At 32.3% G+C, this 17,956-nt stretch overlaps 1 protein-coding gene across 1 annotated transcript in view; it reads left to right on the forward strand.

The window, feature by feature from the left end:
- Window positions 1-17,956, forward strand: part of LOC127728614 (TPR repeat-containing protein DDB_G0287407-like) — a 52,351-nt gene that overhangs the window by 29,647 nt on the left and 4,748 nt on the right. The window contains exons 13-19 of the mRNA XM_052236161.1: window positions 534-721; window positions 1,197-1,366; window positions 2,700-2,871; window positions 11,031-11,151; window positions 14,671-14,799; window positions 16,422-16,540; window positions 17,657-17,789. Coding sequence (XP_052092121.1) covers window positions 534-721; window positions 1,197-1,366; window positions 2,700-2,871; window positions 11,031-11,151; window positions 14,671-14,799; window positions 16,422-16,540; window positions 17,657-17,789 — 1,032 coding nt within the window. The remainder of the gene's footprint in view (window positions 1-533; window positions 722-1,196; window positions 1,367-2,699; window positions 2,872-11,030; window positions 11,152-14,670; window positions 14,800-16,421; window positions 16,541-17,656; window positions 17,790-17,956) is intronic.

Consider the following 17,956-nt stretch of genomic DNA (forward strand, 5'->3'; position numbering starts at 1 on the left):
TTTGGAGACATAAACATTCAAATAAAAACATACAATATGCGGTTTTGTGGAAAATCTGCTGCTCTGTTTTAATCTTTATTGTTATATGTTTATTCGTATACTTATGAAATACTGACAAAGAAAATAAAAGTACACATGTTTTTTTCCCATGTATATAAACCCTATGCAATAACTACCTTAGTCTATCATGTTAAATGATGTACAATGCATAACAAATTTAAATTGAACATGGTTTCAATTTTGGTAGAGGAAATCAAGACTCTAGCTAGCTCTAAAGTTGGCTCCAAGTTTTCAAAACTGGCAACAAAATATAGCAGCTGGCGATTTTTCTGGCTCCAACTTTTTTAGAGAAAAAACTGTAAACAGCAAAAATGATCAGTAATAAAAATTGTTAAGAAAGACACCTTTATTAATGTAGCATAACAAATTAGCTTTAGGTATCAGATTTATACATTTTGGTATTTTAGTGTAGAACATACAGGTTAAGTTAGTTCTAATAGTAAAGACATTATAACTACAATTTCTTCTTTCAGATTTTGGCAAAAGGTTGGTGCAAGAAATTTGACAAAGAATTAACGGGTACACAGTTGGATGCATTATTGTCAAAATCCTCTTCAGAAAACCTTTTGTGGTTGTCATTAGCTTGTGAAGAGATCAAATTGGTCTGTGACCCAGACCAAATTGATAAAAAAATCAGTGACCTGCCAGAAGGTTTACCAAAGTAAGTGAAGAAAACTATCAAATGAATTGAATTGTAGAAATTTATAAGTAGTAAGAGAGGACTAGAACTGACAGACTAGGTTATGACAGAAAGACAGAAAGAATGATGATAATAGTTCAGAATCAGATAACAAAGAAAACACATGATTGGGTGACATGAACCACTATTTCATTTATAGATGACCTATGGTGTTCCAGAAGAGTGAGCTGTTCCCCTTCTTGTAGCACTTTTTATTTACTCATGTTAAAAATTTAGTAATAAGACTTGAACATGGGGAAAATACTCAATATTGCAAGATACTGAATATATCTTTGACCATCTGTTATACGCAAATATTTAAGTGCAAAAGATGCGAAATTTATATTTTTGATCAATTCATCTTTGAGCCTTTTTTTCAAAGTAAATTGTTTCAAAGGACCAGTTGTGCGTTCATGTTCATGCTGTATCTGATGTAGCCTTTTGATTATAATTTCAGTTTATTTGAATACATGTTAATGAGACTGGAGAATGAATCTGGTAGTAACCTTGTTATAGGTACTCTGTGTCTTCTTGAAGCTTCATTTGCTGGATTATATGAGCTTGAATTGCGACAGATATTAGGTCATGAAAATACATTGATGCCTCCATCACCATTTGATGAAAAAGGTATGGAATATTTAAAAACAATCATAAGTATTATTGTAAATATGTTATATTCCAAGCATGTAGATGAAACATAATGTACATGCTTTTTCATCATTTTGAGAATAATTCTATTTTTATGCCCTTATTACAATAAAAGGGGGCATCAGATTATTTCTACTTTAGAAGGTTTACATCATAAGCCAGTCTTGCCTTACAGCAAAAACCACTCATGTGTTTACAGCATAAACCACTCTTGCATTATAGCATAACTCAGTCATGTGGTACATCATAAACCATTCATGTACTACAGCATAAACCAGTCATGTGTTATATCAGAAACAAATCATGTGCAACACCATTTACACCATAAACCATATATCTGTTACTGAATTAACAAGTTATGCATTACAGCATAAACCAGTTATGTGTTACAGCATAATCTCTTCATGCATGACAAACATTAACAATTCATGCACTCCAGCATAAACCAGTCATGTGATGCAGCATAAACCCTTCATGCGAAACAAACATAAAGCAGTCATGCATTACATCTTAAACCAGTCATGTGTTACACCTTGAACTGTTCATGTGTTACAATCATAAACCAGACATTGGTTTAAGCATAAATCATTCATGTGCTACAGCATAAAACATTCATGTATTACAGGATAAATCAGGCATGCATAACAGCATAAAACAGTCATGCTTTACAGTATAAACCAGTCATGTGTAACAGAATGAACCAATAATGTGTTACAGCCATAACCATTCATGCATTTCAGCATAAACCATTCATGTGTTATAGCATAAACCAGTCATACATTACACCATAGACCATTCATAGTCTACAGCATAAACCATTCAATCATATGGAACTGAATGATGGCAGGAAAATAGTTTGATCTATGTGAAAAATTGTTATCCACAATTTTTTTTTTACTGGAGAACTGAATAGTGATCTCAAACTTTATTTCATGATATACATAATTGTATGAAAAGAATCAAAACTGATCGAAGTAACTGTTATTATACCCCCGCTTTAAAAAAGTGGGGTAATACTGTTTTACCTCTGTCTGTCCGTCAGTCCGTTTGTCCGTCCCATGAATATTTTTCGTCGTATCTTTCTCAGGAACTACATTACAAGGATTTCTGAAATTTGTTTTCAGGGTTTATATGAGTCAGCTGTACCGTGTGATGCGTTTTCAGATTCATCACTCAACAACTTCCTGTTTACCTTATACTTTTAGCAGGGCGAGGGTATCATTAGTGAGCAGTAGCTCACAGATTCACTTGTATTTAACTATTTTTAGCTGATTACAAATTTAGATTGTTATTGTACTGATTTGTATTTTAGATGAAAAAGAATCATCTGAGAAAGAAGTTATTAAAGTTATGGATCCTGTTTCATCAAGAAAATGGAATGCTATTATGAAAACATTACAGCCCTACTTACGCTATAATGGTGAAAGTAAAGATGGCAGATTGGATTTCTATCATAGAGCACTCAGTAAAGCTGTTAGGAGAAGGTAACTTAAATATATTGTCATGCTAGTATTGATTGACTATTGAAAATTATTATAGAATTCATAACAGTTTTGACATGGACACCTGGTTTTTAAATGTTATCGTGTCTGCTACTGGCTGACGGCAACAAAGACTTCACGTAATTACAGTATGTCAGGGGCCTTTCAATGTGGATGTACATGATAACTATCTTTACACATGTCCATTCATAAAATAAAAGTTTGTGACTGCAAGTTTATAGGAATTTGTTTTGAATAGATTTATATAATCACGACACAAAGTTTCTTTTGAAAGAATAAGTATATTCAGAGGTGATATCACAGCACATTTTTATTTTATTTTTCATATTACTATGCAAATGTATTCTGACTTCAAAATTCTTGTGGTATCGACCTGTTTGAAGCAAAATCTTTTCATTTTTACTATTTTTACATTTAATTTTTCTGTATATTTTTCTCATAGAATTTCTTTTGATTATTTGTGTCGCTGGGATGCTGTCATGCTCATTATAATACTGGTCCATAATATAGCTGACATCTTTAATATCATCCTGAACACGCATGAAATATTTGCCACTGGACGTAAAGCAACCAACAACCAATCAAGCAATCTCTTTTGATTATATTCTACAGTAATCAAAACCCTAGTTCTTTCCCTAAACTTTATATACCTATATAGAGTTATTTACTTTCATAACGATAGGTCTTTCTTTTGAAGAATCAACCCGGATAATACCAAGTTTCAATGGAAGTTGCTTCAAGGCATAAAATAATGACCTGTGTAAGGTCATTATTGTTCCCTGATTAAAATGCAAACAATAATTTACTTAATTCAATTCATTTGATAGTTATTGTGTGTTGTTGCCATTTGGGATTTTACTTTTTAATTTTCCGTCTGCGATAGGTTTAAGGCAGAAAATATCTTTTCCCCCGTTTATTAGACTGAAATACCAAAAGTCGTCTTGACACACATTTTAATTTTCTAAACAATAATGTGCAGTTTTGTTAATTTTTCGCTACAATAAAGGAACGTTATGTGAGATGAATTTAATAATACAAAACTTTTCAAAACTCTTTAAAAACCAGCCAAATTTTAACACATTGAGTGTGTAAGACTTTTAAAATCTCATTGATTCACACTGTATTAGAAATCATACTTTGACCAATGGATGTTCGTTTTTTTGTGTTACATCTACATCACGATTTCTTGTTCTCTTCCTGTCAGTTCTTAACTTTTTATATTTATGTATACCTTTTACTCTATCAAATGATCAATTGACAAAGTATTCTCATTTTCTATACAATAACAGTCACTTACTTTACATGGGGTGCTCAGGGGAGGAAGGGGAGATATAATATCCAATCCTGATACTCATTAAAAAAAATTGTATTGCCAGACAAAAGTAAGAAAGCAATGATAGTTCATTAAAAATTGACATAGGGATTGCTTTTCCAGCGATGACGACAGCTCTGGATCTGGCATCAACAATTGTTAACTTTTCTGCTTAAGTTAGTTTGATAGGAACTACTTGTGATAGATCAATGAAGTTTAATGACTTTTATGAGGCTGTGCCCACTATGTCATGGTCCAGTGACTTTAAATTTATTAGCTATTTTCAATGTTAAGTTTTTCTGCTTAAGTTAGTTTGATAGGATCTACTTGTGATAGATCAATGATATTTTGTATGAAGTTGCATTACTATCAGTTCATATCAGTTTAATGACTATTATGAGGCCGCCGTGCCCCCTTTTTCATGGTCCAGTGACTTTGAATTAATTAGCTATTTTCAATGTTAAATTTTTCTGCTTAAGTTATATTGATAGGAACTACTTACAATAAAAAAAGATATTTTTTATAAAGTTACATTACTGTCTGTACATCTCAGTTTGTCGACCGTTTTCAGGCCCTGCCCTCTAGATCATGGTCCATTGACTGAATTGATAAGCAATGTTGCTGTCCATCAGATTGTCTTTTTCTGAATTTTAATGCTGATAGGCGAGACATATCTCTGTGTCAACAGTTTATTTTTAGCTCACCTGGCCCAAGTGAGCTTTTCTCATCACTTGGCATTCGTCGTCATTCGTTGTCCGTCGTCCGTTAACTTTTACAAAAATCTTCTCCTCTGAAACTTCTGGGCCCAATTTAACCAAACTTAGCCACAATCATTATTGGGGTATCTAGTTTAAGAAATGTGTCTGACAACCCTACCTTCCAACCAACATAGCCGCCATGGCTAAAAATAGAACATAGGGGTAAAATGCAGTTTTTGGCTTATATCTCTGAAACTAAAGCATTTAGAGCAAATCTGACATGGGTGTAAAAATGATCATCAGGTTTAGATCTATCTGCCCTGAAATTTTCAGACAAATCAGACAACCTGTTGTTGGGTTGCTGCCCCTGAATTGGTAATTTTAAGGAAATTTTGCAGTTTTTATACGACCGCAAAAATTGAAAATTTTTTGGTCGTATATTGGTATGACGTTGGCGTCGTCGTCGTCGTCGTCGTCGTCGTCGTCGTCGTCGTCTGGCGTCGTCCGGCGTCGTCCGAAGACACATTGGTTTTCGCACTCTAACTTTAGTTTAAGTGAATGGATCTCCATGAAATTTTACCATAAGGTTCAATACCACGAAAGGAAGGTGGGGATTGATTTTGGGGGTTATGGTACCAACAGTTAAGGAATTAGGGGCCAAAAAGGGGCCAAAAATAAGCATTTTTGTAACTTCCAGACAATAACTTGTGTGTAAGTGTATGGATCTCTCTGACATTGTACCACAAGGTTCCATATCACAAAGGGAAGGCTGTAATTGATTTTGGGGGTAATTGCCTCAAAATTTTAGGAATTAGGGGCCAAAAAAGGGGCAAAAAACAAGCATTTTTCTAGTTTCATGACAATAACTTGTGTGTAAGTGTTTGGATATTTCTGAAATTGTACTACAAGGTTCCATATCACAAAGGGAAAGCTGGAATTGAGTTTGGGGGTAATTGCCCGAAACGTTTAGGAATTGGGGGCCAAAAAGGGGCCAAAAATAAGCATTTTTCTAGTTTCCAGACAATAACTTGTGTTCAAGTGTATGGATCTCTCTGAAATTGTACTGCAAGGTACCATACCACAAAGGGAAGGCTGGGATTGAGTTTGGGGGTGATGAATCATAAGTGGGTTCAAAAAGTTTGGGGGGGGGGATTTTTTTTTTTCTTTTAAAATTTTCCATTTTAAGTTGGTTATTTCTCGTTAATATTTAAAAGCAAATAATAATGATATGGTAGGAGATACACACCAAACAGGATGTGTAAATTATTATATAATAAGTATTGTGCAATAGCAAGAAATTTTCAATTGCACAGTATTGCACAATTGCAAGAAATCTTCAATTGCACAGTATTGCGCAATAGCAAGAAATCTTCAATTGCACAGTATTGCGCAATAGCAAGAAATCTTCAATTGCACAGTATTGCGCAATAGCAAGAAATATCCAATAGCACAATATTGCGCAATAGCAAGAAATTGTCAATTGTACAGTATTGCACAATAGCAAGAAATATTCAATTGCACAGTATTGTGCAAAAGAAGATACTTCGTATAAATTGCTTATTTCTTGATCAATTTCAATGGGGTTTTATTCTTGAATTCTTGGGGTTCTTTAATATGCTGAATCTAACCGTGTATTAAGTTTTTGGATTTTGGGCCCCGTTTTTAAATTGGTCCACATTGAGGTCCAAAGGGTCCAAAATTTAACTTTGTTTGATTTCATCAAAAATTGAATTATTGGGATTCTTTGATATGCCGAATCTAACCGTGTATTTAGATTCTTAATTTTTGGTTCCGTTTTCAAATTGGTCTACATTAAGGTCAAAAGGGTCCAAAATTAAACTTAGTTTGATTTTAACAAAAATTGAATTTTTAGGGTACTTTGATATGCTGAATCTAAACATGTATTTAGATTTTTGATTATGGGCCCAGTTTTCAAGTTGGTCCAAATCGGGGTCCAAAATTAAACTTTGTTTGATTTCAACAAAAATTGAATATATGGGGTTCTTTGATATGCTGAATCTAACCATGTATTTAGATTTTTGATTTTTGGGCCCCGTTATCAACTTTGTCCACATTGAGGTCAAAAGGGTCCAAAATTAAACTTTGTTTGATTTCATCAAAAATTGAATTCTTGGGGTTCTTTGATATGCTGAATCTAACCATGTATTTAGATTTTTTATTTGTGGACCCGCTATCAAATTGGTTCATATTGAGGTCAAAAGGGTCCAAAATTAAACTTTGTTTGATTTCATCAAAAATTGAATTATTGGGGTTCTTTGATATGCCAAATCTAACCGTGTATTGAGATTTTTAATTTTGGGTCCCGTTTTTAAATTGGTCCACATTAAGGTCCAAAGGGTCCAAAATTAAACTTAGTTTGATTTTAACAAAAATTGAATTCTTGGGGTTCTTTGATATGCTGAATCTAAACATGTGTTTAGATTTTTGATTATGGGCCCAGTTTTCAAGTTGGTCCAAGTTGGGGTCCAAAATTAAACTTTGTTTGATTTCAACAAAAATTGAATATATGGGGTTCTTTGATATGCTGAATCTAAACATGTATTTAGATTTTAGATTTTTGGCCCAGTTTTCAAGTTGGTCCAAATTGGGGTCCAAAATTAAACTTTGTTTGATTTCAACAAAAACTGAATATATGGGGTTCTTTGATATGCTGAATCTTACCATGTATTTAGATTTTTTATTTGTAGGCCCGCTATCAAATTGGTTCATATTGAGGTCAAAAGGGTCCAAAATTAAACTTTGTTTGATTTCATCAAAAATTTAATTATTGGGGTTCTTTGATATGCCAAATCTAACCGTGTATTTAGATTTTTAATTTTGTGTCCCGTTTTTTAAATTGGTCTACATTAAGGTCCAAAGGGTCCAAAATTAAACTTAGTTTGATTTTAACAAAAATTGAATTTTTGGGGTTCTTTGATATGCTGAATCTAAACATGTGTTTAGATTTTTGATTATGGGACCAGTTTTCAAGTTGGTCCAAGTTGGGGTCCAAAATTAAACTTTGTTTGATTTCAACAAAAATTGAATATATGGGGTTCTTTGATATGCTGAATCTAAACATGTATTTAGATTTTAGATTTTTGGCCCAGTTTTCAAGTTGGTCCAAATTGGGGTCCAAAATTAAACTTTGTTTGATTTCAACAAAAATTGAATATATGGGGTTCTTTGATATGCTGAATCTTACCATGTATTTAGATTTTTTATTTTGTGGGCCTGCTATCAAATTGGTTCATATTGAGGTCAAAAGGGTCCAAAATTAAACTTTGTTTGATTTCATCAAAAATTGAATTATTGGGGTTCTTTGATATGCCAAATCTAACCGTGTTTTTAGATTTTTAATTTTGGGTCCCGTTTTTTAAATTGGTCTACATTAAGGTCCAAAGGGTCCAAAATTAAACTTAGTTTGATTTTAACAAAAATTGAATTCTTGGGGTACTTTGATATGCTGAATCTAAACATGTGTTTAGATTTTTGATTATTGGACCAGTTTTCAAGTTTGTTCAAGTTGGGGTCCAAAATTAAACTTTGTTTGATTTCAACAAAAATTGAATATATGGGGTTCTTTGATATGCTGAATCTAACCATGTATTTTGATTTTGGACATTGGACCATAATAGGTAAATTAAAAAAATTGAAGTTCTTAGACCACATTCTTTCTGTGTCAGAAACCTATGCTGTGTCAAATATTTAATCACAATCCAAATTCAGAGCTGTATCAAGCTTGAATGTTGTGTCCATACTTGCCCCAACTGTTCAGGGTTCGACCTCTGCGGTCGTATCAAGCTGCGCCCAGCGAAGCATTTTATTGGTTATTATCTTAAATATTATTATAGATAGAGATAAACTGTAAACAGCAATAACGGTCAGCAAATTACGATTTACAAATAAGACAATATGACCAAAATTGTCAATTGACCCCTTAAGGAGTTATTGCCCTTTATAGTCAATTTTTAACAATTTTTCCTAAATTTTTGTAATCTCTTTACAAAAATCTTCTCCACTTAATCTACTGGGCCAAATAGAATTAAACCTGGCCACAATTTTCAATAGGGTATCTGGATTGAAAAATGTATCCGATGACCCTGCCATCCAAAAAACATGGCCGTCATGGCTAAAAATAGAACATAGGGGTTTACTATAGAAGTCTATGGGAAAATTGTAAAAAAACAATTTCAAATGGTCACAACTTGAAAACTAATTTAGATAATGATAAGGGGTCTTCAGTAACTATTGTAGGACTACAATGGGATGACCTGCTTTTAATTTAACTACAGGGCCAAATTAAACCAAACTTGGCCTCAATCATATATTAGGGTATCTTATACTATTTATTATGATTTTAACCTTATTTTACGTGATTTCCAAAACCTCAGTAGATACAGGTGAGTGACACAGGCTCTTAAGAGCCTCTATTTTATTGTAACTGGTAAATGATTTCAGAAAAGAATATCCCATTTTAGTTTGATCGGTAGAATAGGATGCAAATCTTTGCAGATAAATACTGTAAATTCAGAAATTATTGCGAGGTTTTTATTATTGCGACAAATGCGACAGAGTTGTAAACGCAATAATTTAAACTGTATTTTAAAATATTTTATATGAACTAAACAGGATTTTTCTCAAAATCGTAAAAATTAAAATCGCATTTAAGTCTAAAATGACAAAATCGCAATAATAAATGCACGCAATAATTTCTGAATTTACAGTAGTATTTTTTGACGGTATATAAGTCAGATAATGCATATATTAAGGTTTTTCTTGTCGTATAACACACCTAGGGGTGTCAGGATTTCCTAAGAAAGACTGACCAGAGAAAGACCTCCATTTGGTCGGTCTTTCATTTGATCAATCCAGACACCCCTCGGTGTGTTGTAGGACAAGAAAAACCTTAAAATATGCAGTATCTATAAATTATAGTTATTACTACAACGTAACACATTCAAAATTAGGAACCTCGATTTATGTTCAATCAAAACATCAATATGTTTTTTTTTATTATTTAAGTTTTTTGCACACTAACGATTGGATTCATATGCTTCTTGAATGATATTTCCATGAGTAAAATTTTGTTAGCATGATATTTAAATGGCCAGGAAAATGTAATCATTGGAATTGTCTCTATGTTCCGTTCAAAAAATTATCTAGACCAGGGGACTGAAATGATTTTTGTGATTACAGGATCAGGGTTCTTATTACTAATAAAAATTTAAGAAGAAAATTGAGAGTAGGTTTCTCTAATGTTAAACTTGTACGAATAGATTTTTTCGTATTTTTTTTAAATGACTAATGAACCATAAAAAAAGTTTTGTGCAAGAAAAAATATATCTTTTTTTCCTGATTACATGATGATATGACCTCTGAATATAATATTTCAAATTAAACTGTTTTGGTGTGATTATATAGATCATATTAAAAAAAAAATTTATAAATTTTTATGTAAAAACTTTTATTTTATGAAAGATAGTAATTATGTACCACCTTATTAAGAGGCCACTGGCATATTATAATTGCGTGAAATCTTTGTTGTCCACAGCCAGTGACACACACTTTAACATTTAAATAACATGTGTCCATGTCCATGCTGTTATGAACTTCATTCTATATATTTTACTCTAAATGAATTTATATTTTTCTAATTTTCATCCTAATTTTGATTAAAAACATGATTACCACAGATGATTTATTGAGTGTTTTCTTATTTCTATGTAAGATAGATCGAAGAAATAAGGCTTCTTAAGACTGTCTAGCTAACTGACTAAGTGACACTGCTGAATTGTTTAAAATTGCAGTTGAAATTATTACTCAGGGTCACAAGATTTGCAGGTTGTTTTTGAGCTTTGAACAGTATTTGATAAAAGATAACTACATTATTCCGACTTTCTCCACTTCTGTGAGAAATCCAATATAATTTGCCATTTTATATTCTTATTCTAAAAGCTTGCTAGTAAATTTGTAAAAATATATGAGTGACTACTACTAGGGCTTTAGTGTAGACAGCTTTGAATGATCTATGCATATTGATTATTGTTGATGACTTGGTGATTGTTTCATTATATTTACACATCAGTCTTGTACTTTGGGATTGTTTTTATACACAATTGTTTCTGTAGGTATTTTGTGAAGTCTGAAGATAAAGGAGCAGCTGAAGAGCATTCAGAGGAATACTATTGGTGGCATAAAAAGTTGGCTGAATCATTTGAACATTCCCAAAATGATGAAAGATTTGTTGAGGTATTGTGACTTTTTAATTAAACTTAAAAGCTAAATCAGTAGTCCTTATAAACTAATTGCTCAACTGTTCAAATAAATTTGGCATTCAAAAAGAAAGAAAGAAAAACACCAGTGATTTTAGCATACATCAGTTGTCGTAGTAATAATAGATTGTAAGTGGCAGACACTGCCAAAAATCTTGTTTTGCATCTTAATTACCAGCCATGCATACCCCAGGTATCTCCATGACCTGTTTTATGATGGCACATCGCCATCGTTAAATTATCTTCCGCCATCGTCAAATGATCTTTGCTATTGTTAAATTATCTTCCACCATCGTCAGATGATCCCTGCTATTGTTAAATAACTACACTGGGATTGAAAGGTGTAGTCAAAAATTTTTTCGTTTCGCTAACCGCTCCCATTTTTGTTAGCAATTATGATTAATTTTATGTAACTGCATAACCCTTATTGTATTATAATCCAAAAGGTCCTCCTGATAACTGTTTTAAAGCCCTGAGGGATATCAAACTAACTAGCGCTTATCACTTGTACAGGTAGATCAACACACCTGACAAGAGAACACTTGATCAAGAGAAACGATAAGAGCTATTTTCCTAATGCTTGTATTTAAAAGGTATGGTTGGCTTGCTTGCTTTGTTTGTATAAATGTTTGTTCAAGCATTATAATTAAGATTGACATCTGCAATCAATAGATAGGTGGGGCTTAGCTTGAATACATTATACTTAACATCCAATAACATTTAAATATAATGTATACAAGCTGAAGCCCCACCTATCTATTGATTGCAGATGTCAATCTTAATTACAATGCTTGAGCAAACAATTATACAAACAAACAAAGCAAGCAAGCCAACCTAAACTACAAGCATTAGGAAAATAGCTCTAATTGCATAATTTAATTAATTTTCAGCAAATGCTGATGAAAATTTAGATTCAAAATAAAATTTAAATTCAATCACGAAGAAAAAAGTTTAACAGGTGGAACATATGCTTTTATTGATTAACGCAATCCGAATCCCCCTTTTTAGGTCACCGGGGCCCTAAGGGACTCATGTGAGCTTATGCCATCACTTGGCGTCCGTCGGCGTCCGTCGTCTGTCGTCGTCGTCTGTCGTCGTAAACTATTTTAAAAATCTTCTCCTCTGAAACTACTGGGCCAAATACCTTCATACTTTAACTAATGTTCCTTAGGGTATCCAGTTTATAAATTGTATCTGAAGTTTTGATCCATCAACAAACATGGCCGCCATGGCTAAAAATAGAACATAGGGGTCAAATGCAGTTTTTGGCTTATATCTCAAAAACTAAAGCTTTTAGAGCAAATCTGACATGGGGTAAAATTGTTCAATTGGACAAGATCTATCAGCTCTGAAATTTTCAGACGAATCTAACAACCCATTGTTGGGTTGCTGCCACCGAATAGGTAGTTTTAACAAAATTTTGCAGTTTTTAGCTTTTCTCATCACTTGGCGTCCGTCGTCCGTCGTCGTCGTTAGCTTTTTACAAAAATCTTCTCCTCTAAAACCATTGGGTCAAATTTAACCAAACTTGGCCACAATCATCATTAGGGTATCGAGTTTAAAAAATGTGTCCGATGACCCCGCCAACCTACCAAGATGGCTGCCATGGCTAAAAATAGAACATAGGGGTAAAATGTAGATTTTGGCTTATATCTCTGAAACCAAAGCATTTAGAGTAAATCTGACATGGGTAAAACTGATTATCAGGTCAAGATCTATCTGCCCTGAAATTTTCAGACAAATCTGACAACCTGTTGTTGGGTTGCTGCCTGTAAACAGCAATAACATTCAGCAAAGTAAGATCTACAAATAAGTCGTCATGACCAAAATTGTCAGTCGACCCCTTTAGGAGTTATTGCCCTATATAGTCAATTTTTAACAATCTTTCGTAAATTTTTGTTATCTTTTACAAAAATCTTCTTCTCTGAAACTACTGAGACAAATTTAACCATACTTGGCCATAATCATTATTAGGGTATCTAGTTTGAAAAATTTGTCTGGTGACCCCGCCTTCCAACCATCATGGCCGACTTGGTTAAAAATAGAACATAGGGGGTAAAATGCAGTTTTTGGTTTATATCTCTGAAACTAAAGCATTTAGAGCAAATCTTACAGGTGACAAAAAATGTTCATCAGATTGAGATTTATCTGCCTTGAAATTTTCAGACGAATCCGACAACCCGTTGTTGGGTTGCTGCCCTGAGTTAGTAATTTTACAGAAATTTTGCAGTTTTTGTTATTATCTTAGATATCATTATAATATCTAATATCTAATACTATTAATTATGATTTTAACCTTATTTTACATGATTTCAAAGCATCAGTAAATACAGGTGAGCGACACCCGCTCTTGAGAACCTCTAGTTTGTTATTATTTTGAATATTATTATAGATATATATAAACTGTAAGCAGCAATAATGTTCAGCAAAGTAAGATCTACAAAAAAGTTAATATGACCATAATTGTCAATTGACCCCTTAAGGAGTTATTGCCCTTTAAAGACAATTTTACACAAATTTGTTCATCAAGTTTGCTAACATTTAAAAATCTTCTCCTCTGAAACTACTGGGCCAATTACCTTCAAACTTTAACTAAATGTTCCTTAGGGTATCTTGTTCATAAATTTTATCCGAAGTTTGTATCCATCGACAAACATGGCTAAAAATAAAACATAAGGGTCAAATGCAGTTTTTGGCTTATATCTCAAAAACTAAATCTTTTAGAGCAAATGTGACATGGGGTAAAATTGTTTAATTGGTCAAGATCTATCGGCCCTGAAATTATCAGACGAATCGAACAACCCATTGTTGGGTTGCTGCCACCGAATTGGTAGTTTTAACAAAATTTTGCAGTTTTTTGTTATTATTATAGATATATATAAACTGTAAGCACCAATAATGTTCAGCAAAGTAAGATCTACAAAAAAGTTATTTTGACCAAAATTGTCAATTGACCCCTTTAGGAGTTATTGCCCTTTAAAGACAATTTTACACAAATTTGTTCATCAAGTTTGCTAACATTTAAAAATCTCCTCTGAAACTACTGGGCCAATTACCTTCAAACTTTAACTAAATGTTCCTTAGGGTATCTTGTTCATATCATAATTCCGAGTTCATTTTGTAGTTTACAATCAAATTTATACATCTGCTTTAAATTTTTTTTTGTTGATTTGTCGCACATATGGAATATTTTGTGGTCTGTGTATATGTGTATCTAAAACAGAATAAATAATTTACTTTTGATCAGTCCAAGCTAGAGATAAAAAAAATGATAAAAAAATGATAGAAACCTTTCGTAATTACACAATAAAAGAAAAAGATAATTTACTATGATACAGATATTGCATAGGAAAAGCATCGAATATATAGAACATTCAAATCAAGATTTAATGTTTGATGTGGTCTAAAGTAGACTTTTTCTGTAGTACTTTTTCCTGACCTTCTGTACAGTACTCTAAAGTGTATGGCCTTTGATAAAATGATTTGTTAATTACAGGAATACTTGTACCAACTAGTATGTACAGATGATACCTATAGACTGACAGAATGTTTGTGTGATTGGAGAGTATTCGATAAACTTTACCATGAAGAATATAGCTCTAAATTGCTGGAATATTGGAGAAAGGTAGGGAACAACCTGCACTGTAAATTGTAAACTGTTAAATTGTTAGAATATTGGAGAAAGTCGGATAATAAACTTTGCCATGAAAATAGTTATTGGAAATTCAGAAACTATTGTGATGTTATTATTAATGCGAAAAATGCGACAGCATCACGCTCGCAATAATAAAAATTGCATTCATAATTTCAGTAGTGATTTTCATTCACAAAATGTTTTGCAATCACATTAATCAGACCTCACAATTTTACCAGTAATGAGTAATCGCTATAATAAATGCACACATTAATTTCTGAATCAACAGTAATCTATAGAAGAATATTAGGGTGATGCTTTACCAATGAGAGCATAGCTTTAAATTGTAGAGGAACCATAGGGATATACTTATAATATCAGGGAGAGTAGTGTAGGATAGACTTAACGGTTCAACTAATGAATGGTAAAAATAAAGAGTATAGGTCTAACTTGTTACAATATTGGAGAAAAGTAGATGGTGTTCTTTCCAGTGAAGAATATAGTTAAATTTTTTTGAATATTCTAGTAAAAAAAGGTGAAAAGCTTGGCTAATATGGCTATACAGGATAAATGTGAAGCAAAACATTTAGAACTAATGAACCCTTATGGGCCTAAATAAAAAGTTAGAGGAAATGTCATGGAAGGTAATCTCTGACATGTAATATAAATTTTGATAGACAAAGGATTATGTCTTATCAATGAGCATATAACAATATATTTAAGGAATGACTGTAATATTTTTTCTGTCTATGAAGAAATAACATAAAAAATGTGGTGCACACTGAATAACCCGTGTAGCAGGTTATTTTAAAGTGTGCACCACATTTTTTATGTTATTTCGAATAGACAGAAAAAATATTACAGTCATTTCTTATAATTTAATTCTAAATTCCATTTTAAACCGAAGTAAACCATGAAAAAACGTTGATGACGTCACGGTCACATGACAAAATTATGTCTATGAGCTGATAAACAAAACAACGCGTTACATCCCAAATTAAATTATGTTGAAATATTGGTGATTGGTATGAGGTCAGCTGTACCATACTTTGTATCAAAGAATGTTAGGAAAAATTAGACACAGAAAGGAGATTTTTCTCAACAATTGTTTAAGGTAGCTGGGGTGTCTAAATGTTCGACAGTAGATTTTTCTTAAGCTTCTGTAAAAGGCTTATGGGTGTATGTACTTTACTTTTTGGTTAAAATACATTGAAATTAATGAAATCCCAGATATTTTATATGGGTTATACAGGGGAAACTTATTTTTCCTTATTGAGGAAACATTAAATGATAGAATTGGTTAAAATTCAATGAGAGAATTACTTTTCACAAATACTTCTGAAATATCAAATAAAAATAGTGGTCACAGGCTTTATTATCTTGAGAAATCAAAAAACTCAAATTGTCCTATCAAATTCAATATAATTATCTGCCCTTGATTTTAAAAGGATTTATTTTGAAAATTTTAAATACACTCAACCTTCATTTTTAGATAGTTTACTCTATAAATTTCGAGTTTTAAAGATCCTATTATTACTATATAAACAGCCAAATGCCTTAATATAATATTAATGTTTTGCAATAGTTAAGAAAGCAATTATGTGTGTTTATAGGTAGGAAGTACCCATGTTATGATAAATAAATATGGTGAAGCATTACACGGACTAGAAGCACATTCAGCACATAAGGAGGAAGCTGTATCTATAAGATATGAAAAAGTCTGCAGGGTCATGTATGTTACTTTATCTTGTTTCAAAGTTTGTGATTAACTGTACTCACAAAGATAATTATTAGAAAAAAAAACCAACAGCAACCAATAAATTTGAAACCACTAAGGAGAGACAATATCAAATTATGTACTTTGAAAATCCTAAAGATAAAAAATATTGCGCTTTTGCTGTTTTTCATGTTAAAGTAATTTTATACACTACAACAGACATAGTATGGTTTACCATTTACCAATTTGTTCGAAGAGTTACCACCATCAAGTGGTTGATGTCAATTACTCTGACCGTGAACTGTGGAATAAATGGCAGATGACACCCAATCAAAAGTAGTGTTACATATAATATTGCATTAGAGTATAGCATATATATGAAAGACCCATTGGTGGCCTTCGGCTGTTGTCTGCTCTATGGTTGGGTTTTTGTCTCTATGACACATTCCCCATTTCCATTCTCAATTTTATTACTTTGGGAACTACTGAGCAAAATGAATTCATATTTGATCTGTGGCTTGACAGTGATGAGTTGTAACTTTAAAGGACATTTTGGATCTGGCAGACACATAGTTCCTGTTTTCTGATTCTTTTCATTGTAAATTGGGGTATGCACAGCACAACAACATGTGCAACGTCTTGTTTGATAATGTAAAATATATGAAGTGATATACATGTATATTATCTAGACAAATAATTTAAAAAAAGAGATTTAGCACTAAGCTTGACTTTATTGAATATAAGAACTAATTTATTGTCAGAAATTTACTTAATTGTTCAGCAGCCAGCAATTAATCAAAACTGCAAGAAATGAATATTATAATTTATAATTATTAACATTTAAAACAACTTGTAATATGATATTGTAACAATGTTCTTCCTTGAAAATTAGGGCAGAGGGGTGCTAGATGACTGAGAGGGCACTTTATGGCAATCTTTCATATTTTAGGACACTGTTATACAATGTACATGACTTGAAATATTCCTTTATATGAATACATTAAAAAAATAGAAGATCTCAAAAACAAATTCGAAAAAATCAGCTGGAAAGGGCTAAATGGAAAAAATAAAAATAATTGTAAAACAAGTTGGTTTACATTAACTAGATCTTTTTTTGTTTACTACCAATAGAGTCCAATGTGGGAAATACCATGATGCACTAGATCTGCTAAAGACAGCCATGAAGATTGAAGAGAAGGAACTTGGAGCTCGTCCACATAGAATGGTGGAGCTTTATGCACTGATGGCTGAAATTTATGATGAGGTAATTGGAAAAGTTTATCACCAGAATCTTTGGACAGATGTTATCGGATATGAAATGGTTTAGTCTTTAACTAATAGTCAAGCTTGTTTACTTACAAATATTATTTAAAGTTTTAATGAAATCAGAGTAAAATTTTGTGGTTAATGAAAAATAGGAAGAGTGTGCAA

Source organism: Mytilus californianus, unplaced genomic scaffold (assembly GCF_021869535.1).
Source record: "Mytilus californianus isolate M0D057914Y unplaced genomic scaffold, xbMytCali1.0.p SCAF_1, whole genome shotgun sequence".
Classification (NCBI taxonomy): Eukaryota; Metazoa; Mollusca; class Bivalvia; order Mytilida; family Mytilidae; genus Mytilus; species Mytilus californianus.